General features: G+C 41.3%; 1 protein-coding gene across 5 annotated transcripts in view; it reads right to left on the bottom strand.

Annotated features, from left to right (window-relative positions):
* Positions 1 to 16,387, bottom strand: part of PXK (PX domain containing serine/threonine kinase like) — a 74,620-nt gene that overhangs the window by 34,682 nt on the left and 23,551 nt on the right. For 4 of the 5 annotated variants that reach the window (XM_047826040.1, XM_047826048.1, XM_047826055.1 and 1 more), the window contains exons 2-4: positions 14,195 to 14,245; positions 12,234 to 12,281; positions 3,682 to 3,868 (exon numbers count right to left, since the gene is read on the bottom strand). In XM_047826040.1, coding sequence (XP_047681996.1) covers positions 3,682 to 3,868; positions 12,234 to 12,281; positions 14,195 to 14,245 — 286 coding nt within the window. Of the gene's footprint in view, positions 1 to 3,681; positions 3,869 to 12,233; positions 12,282 to 14,194; positions 14,246 to 16,387 lie in introns of those variants that run through there. The other variant, XM_047826071.1, reaches the window with a different exon arrangement.

Genomic DNA, 16,387 nt, shown 5'->3' with positions numbered 1-16,387 from the left:
TCTGAGGTTTGAGGTCTGAAGCAGGAAGATGGCTACACTGCACTGAGGCTTTAAAAAATGTTTTTTAATGTTTATTTATTTTTGAGAGAGAGACAGAGACAAAGCACGAGCAAGGAAGGGGCAGAGAGAGAGACACAGACTTCAAAGCAGGTACCAGGCACCCTACACGGGGCTCAAACTCGCAATCATGACCTGAGCTGAAGTTAGATGCTTAACTGACTGAGCCACTCAGACAGGTTTTTAAATGATAGAAGCATCAAAAAGAAGAAAGAAAGAAAGAAAGAAAGAAAGAAAGAAAGAAAGAAAGAAAGAAAGAAAGAAAAAGGAAAGAAGCATCTTGTTAGATGAATAAGGTGAGGTTTGTGTGGGGTGGGGCATGTGTGTGTGCGTTTTCCAATACAAGCCCCTAGTGACTGGGAAACACCTGTTTTCCCTATACATTGGCTGGCCCTCAATTAGACTTGGTAGTAACACAAATGGACACCTTTGGAATTTAAATAAAAAGTCAACAGGGGCACCTTGGTGGCTCAGATGGTTAAGTGTCCAATTTTGGCTCGGGTCATGATCTCACAGTTCATGGGTTCAAGCCCTGCATAAGGCGCTGCACTGACAGTGTGGAACCTGCTTGGGATTTTCTTTCCCTCACCCTCTGCCCCTCCCCTACTCACACTTTCTCTGTCAAAAATTAAATAAACTTAAAAAAAAACTGAAACAAAATACAAATGGACATCTCATAACTCCCCCACAAGAGCACTAAGGACCTGTATTTCCTTGGTCATCTGGAGAACACCAGGAAAAGAAGGAAAAGATCAGCAATCCCAGGCTGGAGACCCAGCAAGAGAGGAGCAGCCGCTGGTGCCCTGAAGCTCCTAGTTACCTACCACCTGGACACTGTTGTGGCATCAGAGTCCCCACTCCAACAAGGCATCTTCAACCTCAGAGCAAGAGACAGCAAGAGTGGCGTTGGTGACTTTGGCCACATGAATGCAGCATGCACATCCTGCTGAAGTGGAAAGGGGTGGTGACCACAGACCATTTGGAAAAGGTAAGAGGTGGAGACATTACCCAAATGAAAGGGGGAAGTGGCCCTGCTTCGAGAGGTGCCACATGGTGGAGGTATGCAGAGTACCCTCAGGAACCACAGGCCATGCTTTGAGTTTCAGGAAGCCTGGACCAGTCCACCTGGCTTTCCAGGGACTGGCTGTCAAGCTGGTACAGAGGAGGCTGCCTGGGCTTCCCTTTCGAGGCTGCTAGTGGGTCAGCCTAGAGACAAGTTCTGACAGTTTCATTCAAAAGGGGCAATAAATCAGCATATGCTCTGCAAACAGCCTCCATCCCCTACTGTTTCATTCCAGGACTGTGCCGCCTTCTTGAGCACTTGGGTTCCGGTGGGAGTCTCTGGCAACCTTATTATACCTCTGCCCACATTTCCTTTGGACTCCTGACTGTTCTGCCATACAGGGGGAAAGGAGAAAGATCAAGAAAAACAGTAGCATGTGAGGGGTACAGTAGTAGGAAATACAGGGATCAGATCATCTTCCAGGGGCAAAGCAGCATCTTAACTGGAAAACAGACGTTGTATGCTTGTACAGTCATACGAATGTGCAGCCCTAGGTAAGGCCTTTCCTCTCAGGTGATCTCTCATCTATGAAATGAAAGGGTTGGTCTTGACATGCCTGCTCCAAATCTTTTCTAGCTCTGACCCCAGGTAATTCAATGTACTCCTGGTACAAGCTCCCTGCTTGTAGGGAGTGCATCTTCCTTGCACCTGCATCCCCGACACCCGGACCTGCACCCAGCACACAGCACAGGCAGAGCAGACAGTGAGAGCCTATGGGATGAACGGCATCATCATGTAGGCACTGCACCTTGATGCTTGCCCTCAGGAGCACATTGGCAGACACTCTCAGGAACTAAGTAGACTAACCAATGAACAGGGCTAGGTGAAGGCTGATTTGATAGCAGTCAATCCAGATGGTTTGCCATCTGACAATTTTGGGAATGATCGAGGTGAAGCATGGTGACTGAAAGCCATGAGAGATGCCACACTGAAAGAATCTAAGCTGTCCTGGGAGCCCCATCCTGTGATGTCTTTTCTCCTGTATGAACCAAAAAACAACTGGGGGAAGAATAAAAGCCTTGTAATAACTTAATGCTCAATTTTGTAACTTAGAGTAAACGTGAGTTTGAACTAAACTTTCCTTTATTGGCTGCATTCTAGAAAGGCATTTTTACCTCTGCAGGTACTTCCATGAGAAGAAAGGAGGTACATCAGAGGCTTCTCAGACTTTAATGTGCATGCAAATAACCTGGGGACCTTGTTAAAATCATATCCTGATCTGTAGGTTTGGCATGGGGCCTGAATTCAGCATTTCTGACAAGGTCCCAGTGATGCCAGTGCTGTGGGTCAGAGGACCACACTGTGAGTAGCAAGGCCCAAGGGCTGTGGTTTTCAAACTCAGCTGCACATTGGAATTTCTTGGGGAGCTTTCCAAACCAGGAGCCCCCACCCCCATCTGTAGAGATTTTGATTTAATTGGCATGAGGGCAGCCTAGGCATCAGGATTTTTTTTAAAGCTCCCTGGATTGAGTTTATTATGTAGAAAAGTTTGGTACCTGACAGGCAGCCCTCTATTTCCCTCTCTGAAACAGGAATAAAAGTGCCTCCTTCTAATGACTTCAAAAGCAGTGTCTTGAGGACATGAAATGTAATGTGTGAACAATCTATTCTCTTAGCAAGGAAATCAGCTTATTAAAAATACCCAGAGTTCCATTGAGACTCTAAGCATGGGTCAGCTTTAACAGCTCAGTCAAATTCTAGTTTCTGGCTTGGTTCTACAACAGTTTCCATGGGTCTCTTCAAGGCCACCCCAAGGCATATTGAATATTTAATCACTCCTTCTGCTGACAACAGGCTTAGGTTATTGACGTTAGCTTTGTGTATAACTGGCACCCTCTCCACCTCAGTCCCCTGGTTGATTTGGGGAAAATTTGGAAGAGCTCCTTAGGCTTTGCACTGAGCGGGTCTCTGGGAACAACTGGGAAGACACAGAGAGGACCCTTCTGAACCACTCAGTTTAAAGTAATTCCCAGATAGGGCGCCTGACTGACTGGCTCAGTCAGTTAAGCATCCGACTTCAGCTCAGGTCATGATCTCACGGTTCATGGGTTCGAGCCGCCCATCGGGCTCTGTGCTGACGGTGCAGAACCTGCTTGGGATCCTCTGCCTCCCTCTTTCTGCCCCTCCCTTACTTGAGCACACTCTCTCTCAAAATAAAATAAATAAACTTAAAAAAAAATAAAGTAATTCCCAGGAAAGTAGACATGCTATATACTGTAAGTACGAAAGGAGAGCCAAATTAAAAATCAAATTAGGTTACTGTGGATTATTTACTTTCTGTTCTGCCAGGGAAGATAATAAAAGACTCCAAGTACACACACACAATAACTTCTCTTTCATATTCTTCTGTGCACACATTACACACATTTTAAAAGTAATTATTTTCTTCTTATACTCTTACAGTAAATTACAATCAGGCAAGTATTAGTAAAGGAATAATGCCCTATAACAAATGTACACGTGTCCCCGTTTGGAAGGAGAGTTTCTCCCACATGTCTTCTCCAGCAAAGAACAGTGCCTCTTTAGTCATGCAACCGTAGCTCGGAGACCCCTTTGCTTACCAGTGTAGTTTGCGGAATAGTTGTTTGGATCTAAAAACTTCTTAACCAGCTCACAATTAGACAAGACATGATTTGTGGTGATAACGTTGAGATAGTTCTGAAGACCTTTCTGCCTCTCAGCTATGAATTCACGATCCATGTTACCAATCAATTTTTTGGGAGGAAGAGGTAGACTTAGGCCTGCAATCTTTAATTAAAAGAGAAAAAGTATTATACTCATGCCATCCCCAAAGAAGATGCAATATCAGAATCCTGAGCCGCCATATTTCATTAAGATGTATCCTAATTTCAGAGGGATGACAAAATGTGAAAAACTGCAACTGAGAATTGATAAAATGCTATATTAACCATAGAAACTTTAAAACTTTAAAAAAAGTGTTTTCTTTTTACCAAACATATACATGAATGTAATTTCAAGAGTCAAATAGTTTTTTTTTTATTGTTAGCAGTCCCATGACACTCTCCCCTGACAAACACCTCTGCCAACAGGTGACCTAGCCATTCCCCGTTCCCCGAGACAGCCGCATCCAATTCTCTGAGCCAATCTTTTTGCTACAGGGGAACATTCACTAGGAATTTTCATTTTTAGGCATATCTATTAATTTCCCATTATGGATTAAGTTCTCTTTCACAGTCCTAATCTCATCCCCTGCACAACCTATTCCTAATCCCTCCAATATAGTTATAATTTTTACTTAGTGCAATATCCCTGCTTACTTTAGGTTAAGTGATATTCACCTCTGAGCCAGAGAGCCATGCTTACTATTCCTTTTTATCAACTGGTCATTTCTGTTTGTTTGTTTGTTTGTTTTAGTTTTCTATTCAACTCCAAGCTCTCCATCTAAGCATCTTCTCAACATACTCAGATACAAAAATGCATCAATTCATCTTCTTGAAGAGTCCCTGCTCCAGGCAGGACTGGTGGTCCCCACTTCTGCTGCAGAACTGGCATCCTGGGACATCATGCTAGGGATGCTTTTGCCTTTCTCCCGTGAACCCCATTACTATATCCATACCTTCTTTTTTTGTAGAGAATCCCTGATTTTTGGTGGAGATACTCTCCGTCAGCTTCCTAAAAATGGTGCTGCAGAGGTCAATTATTTTGGAAAAGTTGCATGTATAAATGTCTTTATACTACCCTCACACTTGAATGACAGAGAATCTTGATGTGGAATTCTAAGTTGGAAATATTTGTTCTTCAGGATTTCTAAGAACTACTTCATTGTCTTCTAGCTTCCAGTGCTGCTGTTAACAGTAGATTCTTGCTGCCATTTTTGTTTTGTTTTGTTTTGTTTTGTTTCCCTGGAAGCTTTTAGGCTTTTCTCTTTGACTTCAGTTTGTGACATGCACGTGCCTCTCTGCAGGCCTATTTCTAGCCTCTGTGCTGAGTATGTAGCCCTTTCTATCTGGAAACGAATATCCTTATGAATATCTTTGGTATTTTCTTGTATTAGGTCATTATTTCTTCCCCTCCATGCCCTTTGCTTTCTTTTTCTGGAACTCTTATTCCAGTGTTAGACATTCTGGACTGGTCCTCTATTCTTATCTCTTCACTCCTATTTTCCACTTTTGTTAAACCACCTTTTTTTTCCCTACTGAACAAATTTTGGGGGATATTTCCTGTATCTTGCGGCTCTTCTAAAGAGTTTTCATTTCTACTATTATCTTTTTTTAAGTACTCTTTTGTTTAACAGTATCCTGAATATAATGCAATTTCTTATCTCTCTGAGATTATAAAAAATAAATTTTTTTCTGAAGTAGCTGTAATGTTCCTCTTGCTGTATATATTCTGCCTACAAAAGTTTTTTTTTTTTCTTTTTTTCCTGTTTGTTTTCATTGTTATCTTTCAAGTTAAAAGTGTTCCTTAGGAACCTGGCGATCCTGGATGCCTGCTTATACTGAAGAGCACAGCAACAAAAGCTGACTAGAAGGGCTCAGTGAGTGGCTGGGACTTAACTGCTGTGGGCTTTATTTTAGCACGTGACCTCATTCAGCTGTTTCATTGGGAGAACCTGTGATCTCCATACCTTTAATACTTTCTTAGGTTGGGCAGATCCCCCTCCTCCCAAATCTTCCAGTCCCCTGCCTGGAGGGTCTAGGTCTGACCAGTAATGTTCTGTGAGCTAAAAGGAAGAAAGTTTTTGGAAGGGGGCAAAGTTGCGGGTGAGAGGCAGTGCTGACATGTACTGTGTAATTATTTTTAACTGTGCCTGCATCCCCCAGTCCAATGTTCTACCCTTTCCAGATAATAAACTTCCAATCTTCTGCTGGAGGGAGAAGGACAGCAGGTGTAAGTTGCTAGATGGGGGAAGATCTGGAGATCTGTTTCTTAAACATACTCTCAACTTCTGATTTCAGCTTGACCTTGCCCCCCACTGGAGGCAGCACCTTGTGCTAAACTTTTTGGAGGTTCTGCGGTGTAAACTGAGACAAAATGAGGTTATCCATCTGCCTCCCAGCTCAGAATTCTGCCTTCCCATATCTACTTAATTAGCTCTCATCCACTGGATTTTCAGCTTCAAATGTTTTGTTGTAGCTTTATCCTTTCCTATTCTATTTGTCCTTGACTGTGTGTGTGTGTGTGTGTGTGTGTGTGTGTGTGTGTGCGTGTGTGTGTAAGATCAACTTACTGCTGTTTTAGAGTGGCTTCAGAAGGAAGGAAAAGTAAATATAGGTGCTCAATCTATCATTTTCCAGATCCCTTAAAACTTTACAAGTCTATTTTTTATTTTATTTTTTAACGTTTATTTTTGAGAGAGAGACAGAGCACACGTGGGGTTGGGGTCAGGGGTGGGGGTGGGGGTGGCGCAAGGAGACAGAATCTGAAGCAGGCATCAGGCTCTGAGCTGTCAGCACAGAGCCTGATGTGAAGTTTGAACTCATGAGCCGTGAGATCATGACCTGAGCTGAAGTTAGGCACTTAACCAACTGAGCCACCCAGGTGCCCCATTAAGTCTATTTTTGAAAGTTAACAAAGCATCACATCGGTATCTTAATTTAATGAGCAAAATCACTTTCAAAGAGCAGTGGTATTCTATACTTGTGCTTAGATTAGAGCAGCCCAAGTGACATGCATATTGATTGAGGGGAAAGTCTAAAGAGAAGAGCATCTTGAATTCAGACAAGGATGCAATGTAAACCACCCATGTGGGCAAACCTAACTTAGCCTGTGTATTTTTCAAACAACACTGAAGACCTTGAACTTGATATTAGACAAGATGAAAAGGTTGGCTGACAATCATAAATTGCCTATTTCTCCAACATAATTATGAAAATGTGTCAGAGCATACTTAGAATGAATTTTCTATCATGGCATAATTAGCTGCCAGCTAAGACACATATATTTCAGGTCATTTTCCTCATTCATACAATTCAGCTTTACCTAATAGCAGTTTCTTTATTAAAGCATACTTAAGAAGAAAGCACATCACTCAGCTAGTACACATCCAAGTGAATCACCTTATTATTACTGTTATTATTATTTTTGTTCTAGAGCATTGAGTAATATAATCAAAGGTACTACTAAAAACATAACTTTTTCTTTTAAAAACTTTTATTAAGTTGCAGAATATAATCTCAACAGCGTGTGTATGTGTGCGTGCGTGTGTGTGTGTGCATGTGTAAGTCCAGGGATATGGATTATGCAGGCACCAAAAAAATGTCTAAAAGGACTGCCACTACCACCTTGAGAACAGCTAACTCAGATTGGGTTGGACAACCAATGTTTTCTATACTATGAAATGTTTACATTTCTCATTTACTATTTTTTTCAATTAAAAAAAAAAGAAAAACTCTTGCTTATAAAGCTGACCACATATACAGCAAGGATTCTTAAAAATTACCATAAACCAATATCTGCCCCTTCCCTTGCACTACCTGCCCAACATCTATCCAGCTGAATCTCACATGACTCATGACAGGAAGAGTCACATCTGACATCATCAGATTCAAACACCAACAGAGCTATTTTTCATTCATGGTGGGGATATGAAAATGAGTTTGATAAAGTATTTGTTTTGAACTTTTTGGCCTTCAAGCTTCCACCAATATATTTGTTCAAGCTTAATTTCATTTTAGGAAAGAAAATGTATTGATCTGCCCCAGACATCCCATCAACTCTTCCAAATCATCAGGTGAAACAAAGTGTTATTTGCCAACAGTTGGAATTACAGTATCCCTGCTATGCCAGTCTGCTGGATAGACTAGAGGTTTTTTCCTACTCTTCCTTAACATCTCACAATAACTATTTCTACAAGCATTAGAAGTATGCAATATGTGTGTTATTTTAAAATCTTGCCTTTCAATTCAAGAGACACTTATTTGTCTTTCAGCTTTCTCCCAGGATTTCTAAAATGCTTGACAATTACAGAATATAAAATTTAGAAGTCCAATGACTCATTAGAAGGGAGGGAAAGAGAGGTGCCTAGGTAGCTCAGTTGGTTGAGCATCTGACTCTTGATTTCAGCTCAGGTCATAATTCCAGGGTCGTGGGATTGAGCCCCGCATCGGGCTCCGTGCTGGGCATAGAGCCTCCTTAGGATTCTCCCTCTTTCCACCCCCCCCACCTCAGCCCCTCTGCCTGCATATGCTCTCTCTCTCTCTAAAATATAAAAATTAAAAAGGGAGGGAAAGAGAATACTAGCACAGAGAGCAACTGAGTCACTAATCTAGTGATTTCCTACACACCTCCAACATTGATAGCTTCAAGCCATGACACTTCACCATCCCATTTTCGATAGCTTTCCTCTTTAACGTGCCCTATGCATTTCATTCTTGAGTTTCTTGTATATGGGGAAGAGAACAAGAAAGCCAGTAGAGGGGCGCCTGGGTGGCTCAGTCAGTTGAGCATCCAACTCTTGATTTCGGCTCAGGTCATGATCCCATAGTTTGTGGGTTCGGGCCCTCTGTTGGGCTCTGTGCTAGCAGCACGGAGTCTGCTTGGGATCCTCTCTCTGTGTCCCTCCCCTGCTTGTGCTCTCTTTCAAAATAAATAAATAAATTTAGAATAAAAAAAAAAGAAAGAAAGCCAGTGGAGAAGTCCCCAAAGTTCCATCCATAACACCTGCAGAGTGACAAGGCAAAGGGGGAATGATCACCAAAGTGAAGTCTAGATCCCATAATCTGGCCCATAAGTAGAAGCCTCCAAATTATATGACAAACTATGTGGCAATTTTAACAAAACTAGCTTTTGTCTGGAGGAGTGACCTTCAAACTTTGAATCTGTCAATTTCTCACTTTCAATATCAGATCTCAGTGGTCTGCAAATTGCCTTCAATCATATTCCAGTGAGTGTTCTAGGGAGTTCTGAGCTCTCAACAGACTCTTAACTTGTTCCAACACTCCCCCCTAACCCCCTCCACCAGGGAACACAGTAGAGTCTCTCTCTCTCCTATGTCAACAATGGGAAGTAAAATTCAAATCACAAAACATTTATGCTACCACAGACCTGAGAAGTCATCTGGTTCAACCCCTTGTTTCAGATGGGGACGGTGAGGATGGAGAGGGGAAATAACTGACCCAAGGTCTCCCTGCCATAAGGAGCAGAGTCTGGACTCCTTCCCAATCTGGGCTCAGTTCCCATCATTTCAATTCCTGCTCCTTTCCTTTATGTTGTTGTGTGTGGTTTCCCCAGATGGTTACTAATTTGATGTTGCCTTTAAAAGAAGCTAGTGAGGGGCACCTGAGTAGTTCAGTCAGTTAAGCGTCCAGCTCTTGATTTCGACTCAGGTCATGATCTCACAGTTCATGAGTTGTGGCCCCGTGTTGGACTCTGTGCTGACAGTGCAGAGCCTGCCTGGGATTCTCTCTCTCCCTCTCTATCTCTGCCCTCCCCTGTGCACTTGTGTGCTCTTTTTTTAAAAAAAAAAATTTAATGTTTATTTATTTTTGAGACAGAGACAGAGCACAAGTGGAGGAGGGGCAAAGAGAGAGGGAGACACAGAATCTGAAACAGGCTCCAGGCTCAGAGCTGTCAGCACAGAACCTGATGTGGGGCTTGAACCCACCAACTGTGAGATCATGACCTGAGCCGAAGTTAGATGTTTAACCGACTGAGCCACCCAGGCACCTCCCTCTCTCTCTCTTTCAAAAATAAATAAACATTAAAAAAAAATAAGGTAGTGATTCTTCTTCACTATTACCACAAAATACGTTCACTATAAAAAGTTGGGGAAATGAAGCTTTTTAAAAATGTTTTGCTTATATAGCTTATATGAGCTTGTTTATAAAGAACTTGGAAAGTACAAAACAGTATAAAGAGCCAGAAAAAAAACATAAGCCATAATCCTGCCACCTGGGGATCACCATTGTTAATAGTTTGGCATATTTCCCTCCAATCGTTTTTTCTAAACATTTCATGTAATTATATTATATTGCATGTATAATTTTACATCCTGTTTTTTTTTTCATTTTGGCATTTTTCCTATTGGAGTCAGACAACTCCACATATGTGTATTATATTTCTCTTTCTTCAGCAGGAACTCATTTATCCGTCAGAAGGGTAATCAGACACTAAAAATCACAGTCACAGTTTTATTCTGTGGTTTTGAGAGTCTTTTTGGTCTGTTTTATGAAGGTTGTTTTGAAATTATTTTCTTGCCAAAAAGCTGTGTGTACTTTCTTCTGTTTGTTTACTTGGATCTAGAAAAACCTCCCACTGAAATGATGTCTGGCCATATCCTGCCCAGCATAAGCCAACATCAATACATGTGGATATTTGCATTTGAAATAAAATGCACACTGAAAGTGCCTATTTTAAAAGGGAAAATTACACTGAAGCAAAAATAAAATTCTATTAAAAAGGCCATCATTGAATAGTCATAGAGATTCAACCTTACATCCCCTAAGCAAGAACAAATATGAGATAAAACCCTTTCCTCCCATCCCCATTTTTGGGGGCTGGGCCTAGGCAATTTCAAGTTCAGAATCCTTCCTCCCATAAGACTTACTCCTGGCTGAATGACACTGTACGAAGATCACTGGGCAAAGGTTCACTTGTGCATTGTGGTGAAAACACACAGTAGGCCCAAAGTTGGCTCCCAGAAGCTCATGCCAGGTGGAAATGTTGCATGGAAATGTCTAGAGAGACTTGTGGAGAAAATCCACTGTTGGAATACACTGTATTTCGGTGCCTCATCTACAGTGCCACCACAGACCCAGCTTTTGTCTAAGTGGAAAGGCTATGCTATAAAAATCCATAAACCAATTAAACCCATCAATGAGTAGAATCTGATCTCTTCCAATATTTTATCTGGAGATTTAAATTGGTCATACTATAATTAAAATTTAAAAAGACAACATTTGGCAAATGCATAACCATCTGCCAATTACATAAAGGTCTGTAGACAACTCAGGCCAATTCTACCAGAGAGAAAGTTAAGCATTCATGTTTTCAGCAGGGCTGTAAATAATGGTAAAGTTTGGATACTACATTTGCTACTTTCGAGAATCTTATCAATGACCACAGCCTTTTGAAGGAAAGGAAGCATTTTGCTCCCTGCCAGCCTGCAGTCTGACTGACTTTTGTGGGCAGGATCAGAGGTCACTCAGAATAATATGTGATGGCTTGTTCACCGATGAAGGGAGCAGTGCTTCACCTCCCAGCTGAGCTGGCCACAAGCCACGTGCTCTGGCTCAGATTTCTATTACCAATCAAATCTGAGATATGACACAAGCCCAATGGTCTGCAGTAACCCACGGCACTTGAAGACAAATCTGCTGAATGGAGACACGAGTGCTATTGCCACTACTCACTACGGTGCTTAAGCCCCTCTAGGACCCTTCAAGCACATCTGTTTCCAGAAAAAGGCTCTGCAGCTCATTTCTCTGTCCATTATGGCCACCAAAGTGGGAATATTTAAACCAGAGGGATTTAGAAATATGTATTTAAGAGAAAAAAGTTACGGGGAACCTGCGTGGCTCAGTCAGTTGGTTAAGCATGTGACTCTTGGTTTCAGCTCAGGTCATATCTCGTAGTTCATGGGATGGGGTCCCAAGTTCAGCTCTGCTCTGACAGCACAGAGCCTGCTTGGGATTCTCTCTCTCTCTCTCTCTCTCTCTCTCTCTCTCTCTCTCTCTCTCTGCACCTACCCTGCTCATGCTCTTTATCTCTCAAAATAAACATTTAAAAAAAAGAGAGAGAAAAAATTACATTGAAAAAGACTGAGTCTCTATTTACTACTGAGTATTGATCTGCAACTGACTATGTAGCCTAGTTCAGTGGAGAGAGTCTGAGACAGTCCCAGCTCTAAGTGAACAAGTCCAGCAATTTAGTTAGTCATTCCCAATCTGTGCAAAGGAGATGATACACAGCATCCATGGCTGTGGTAAGGATGCAGTCTTGCATAAAGGTACTCACTTGCAAGGTGACTATCATAAATCACATGTTACCAAAAGTTTATTTTTAGAGCCACACATCATCTGTTTAAATTATAAGTCTATCTCCTCTGCCAGGGAAATTTGCTGATTTCTTGTTCCTGATATTGTCATTTCCAACTAATTTCTAAGACAGCCCAAGCAATGAACGTGTGTCATTAATGTTTTCAAATATTTACCTGCAAGCTGTTGTTCAGCAAATCAAAGTCACTGTATCTCCTCACAATCTGTAAGACAAGACAGTGGTGTTTTCATTTGGCAAAGACCATCTCTTTTCATTTCCTTATTTAATATTTATTGACATTCTAGAGCTCAGGCATTTGCACTAAGCGTAGGAGGGCTCATACCTGGTGCTTAACTTGCTTAACTAGACAGGCCCAGAAAACAGACCCAGAGTTGGCCGGGTCATACAAAACTGGTTAATGCCAGTCAAACACACAAGATGCCAACAGGTAAGAGAGAATGATTTTGTTTTCAGAGTGAATAGTCCTTTCAATATCCTTCTCATTAACCAGGCATCTGGAAAGATGAATTAATGATTTACCCAAAAAAAGTTTTACTGAACATGAAATCAAAGTAAAAGGAAATGGATAGCTTTGAGGCCATTTCATCCTTGCCCTGGATAAAACTTCCCCCAGTTAAGATCCCACCATTCTAGAGACAGGACTGCATCTGCAGGAAGAGAGGCCATACCTCTCCCAGATTCTCTGCATTTCCCTCCCAGCAGACGTCCACCTTCCATTGTCTATACATTCTTTCTTAGTTCTGCTTGATGCCATTGCTTGGGCCAGAATCAAATTCCACTAGTTCTTCAGGCTCTGGGCAAGGAAATTATTTTGCTTTTGAATGGTATGACTTCAACTTTTATTGATGATTCTCAAATACTAGTGAGCAGAATTACCTGCTGATCATCTAGGACTCCACCCTCAGAGAATCTCTTGCAGTAGGTCCAGGGTGGGGCCCAAGAGTCTACATTTTTGTTAAGTATCCCAAGGAATCTAATGCATTGCATCTAGAAAACTGCCTCAAGGATTCATTCTTCTGGTAGGACAATGCTGTTGCCCTGCTTGTTGAATATACATCAGAGAGTTAAATACAAGGCCATCCCTGACAAATACAAAGGAGCAAAAGGTAGCACAGCGGTTAATCACAGAGAATATGCAAATCCCAACCCTGTTCTGTCACTGATCTGAGTATGACCTTGGACTAGTTACTTACCTCTTGAATGTAAAATGGGGTAATACAATCGTATAGAACTGTTTTTAAAGGTTAGGTGAATCGATGTGCTTGAACCAGTGCCTAGAAGAAATGCTCACTAGATGTTAAATAGTATAATTATTGAAACAAAAAGCATTTGAAATTTCAGGCAAAGGGGAAAGATCAAGTGTGGGCCACTGTGGTCCAAGACTGCTTAGGGTGAGAGAAAGTTCAAGCCTGAAGCACAAGGTAACATTTTTTTTTGTAGATGAGAGAGGAGGAGGGTCATTATAATTACCTACTAGGCTGCACAGAAATGGCCCCTATACAGAAGTCAGCCACCCTCTGAAAGTCAACTGACATAGTAAGGACACCCGGATCTAGGTAGGAAGTTTTTCTTTTCTTTCTGAGGCCACCCCTGAGGAGAGCAGACCCTGGGGCTGTAAGGTAACCCTCACCTACACACAGTGAGGGAACTGGCACTAGCATTTGCCCATGAGCAGACTTGGGAGTCCATGAAATGCAGTGTCCAAGCTGTACAATATCCAAGGTGCTATCTAGCCTTTCTACCTGATGGACTTAACTCTAACCTTCCCCACCCACACCATGGCTGCAGGGGAGGAGGTGTGAATTACTAAGAACAAAACCAGGAATCTGCCTACTATCTATCTATCCTACTCTGGGCTAAACTGGGGAACAAATTCATAGATGCTCTCTGTGGTAACATCACACACAAATTAAACCAAACAACTGGAAACAGAAAAGCCTTTTATATTATAATACTTATCTTAAAGCTGAAGGTTTATATCTAAAAGAAACAGGATTCATACTTAACCATGTTTTGGTTTTTCCAGATTTTTAGATGCCCCGAGTCAGACTTTTAAACATATAAACATTTTTCTAATGACAAAAGAAAAAAAAAAAAAAAAAGCAAAAAGCTTACCTGCCAGCTGTTTTCTACAGAAATTCCTCTTTGCACCCGAATGATATATTCCTAAAAAAGAGGGGGGAAAGAGCCTCAGTTATAAAACACCCAAATCAGAGGATCAAAAATATAAGTGGAAATATCAGATAAAGTACACTTCAGAACAAAGAAAATTACTAGAGACAGAGAAGGATATTACATCAAGATAAAACAGTTATCCACCAGCAAGACATAGAAATCTTAAATGTGTATGTACCCAACGCCAGAATTAGTACAAACTGATGGAACTGAAAGAAGAAATAGACAAATCCATGATAATAGTTGGAAACTTCAATACCCCTCTCTCAGCAATTGATAGAACAATTAGAAAACCAGGAACAATATAGAACTCAACAACACCACAACAATACATCAAACCAGCAGATTTAATTAGCATTGTTGGACACTCCATCCAACAACAGCAGAATACACATTCTTTTCAAGAGGATATATAGATGGCAAATAAGTACATGAAAAGATATTCAATATCACTAGTCATCAAGTAGATGCATATTAAGACCAGAATGAAATATTACCATACACCAACCAAAATGACTCAAACACACAAAAAATAATACCAAATGCTGACTAGGATCCAGAGAAAGTGGACCACACATGCATTGCCAGTGGGAATGTAAAATGGCACAGTCACTCTGGAACACAATTTAGCAGTTTCTTGAAAGATTAAACGTGCAAATATCATATGACCAAGCAATTGTACTCCAGGGCATTTATCTGAGAGAAATGAACATTTGTGTTCATACAAAGATTGTACACGAAGGATCAGAGCAGCTTTATTAGTAACAGCCCAAAATTAGGAAAAAAAAGTCAAATGTCCTTAAACAGGGGAATGGTTAAACTTTGTTACATCTATATCATGGAAAACCACTTAGAAACAAAAAGGTGTGGTTCACACAACTTGGATGAACTGCCAGAGTTATGCTGAGTGAAAAAGCCAATCCCCAAAGATTATAAACTACATGACTCCATTTATATAACATTCATGAAATGACAAAATTATAGAAATGGGGAACAGATTAGTGGCTGCTAAGAGTTAAGGCTGGGGTAGTAGGGTGTGTGGAGGAGGGAAGCAGGTGTGGCTATAGAAAGTGAGGTGCTATGGTTTGAATGATTGTGTCCCCCCAGAATTCATGTTGAAATGCCCCCCAAAATGATGGTATTAAGAGACAGGACCTGAGGAAAGTTCTTAGGTTGTGAGAGTGAAGCCTTCATGAATGGGATTAGTGCCATATTGAGGAGGCTCCAGAAGGGTTCTTTGCTCCTTCCACCATGAGGATACTTTGAGAAGGTGTCAGCTATGAACCAGGAAGAGGACCCTCACCAGAAGGCAACCACGCGGATATCAGACTTCCAACATCCAGAACTATGAGAAATAAATTTCTGTAGTGTATAAGCCGCACAGTTCATAGTGTTTTGTTATAGTAGCCTGAACACACTAAGATATGAGAGATATTTAAATCGATATCTTGACTGTATCAATGCTAATGTACTGATTGCCATACTGTACTACAGTTTTATAACACATTACCATTGAAACAAATTGGGTAATGGATACATGGGATCTCTCTGCATTATTTCTTACAACTGCATGTAAATCCACAATTATCTAAAATAAAAAGTTTAACCTTAGGCATTCAAAACTAGCTGTGGTAGCAATCGGAAGACCAAGATCCAGGGGCACCTGGGTGGCTCAGTTGGTTAAGATCTGACTCTTGATTTCAGCTCAGGGCTCAAGTCATGATCTCAAAGTTCATAGGTTCCTGCCCCACACTGGAGCCATGTTAGAGTGGAGCCTGCTAGGATTCTCTCTCTCCGTCTCTCTCTGCCCCTCCCATGTGTGCTCTTTCTCTCTCAAAATAAATTTAAAAAAAGAAAAAAGAAGACTAAGATCCATGAGTTTCAGTGTTCAGAGTTTCCATTTTATATGCTTCGTCAGATAGAGAAGGCCATGATTAAGAAAACAGGTGAAAGGTGGAATAGAGATGCAGTGATGGCATTCCAGGTCCAGTGACCCCCAGACCAGCCTGATTATTAACATCTATCTCCCTGCTCTGGAGCAGGGAGAAGAGAGGGTATTAAAAATACACATTCCCAGGCTTTGCACCAGACATACTAAATCAGAATCTCTAGGCTAGAAACCTAGGAATTAGA

This window comes from Prionailurus viverrinus, chromosome A2, assembly GCF_022837055.1.
Source record: "Prionailurus viverrinus isolate Anna chromosome A2, UM_Priviv_1.0, whole genome shotgun sequence".
In the NCBI taxonomy this organism is placed as follows: domain Eukaryota; kingdom Metazoa; phylum Chordata; class Mammalia; order Carnivora; family Felidae; genus Prionailurus; species Prionailurus viverrinus.
Note: the sequence above shows the minus strand (reverse complement) of the source record. Positions and strands in the feature narration are given on the sequence as shown.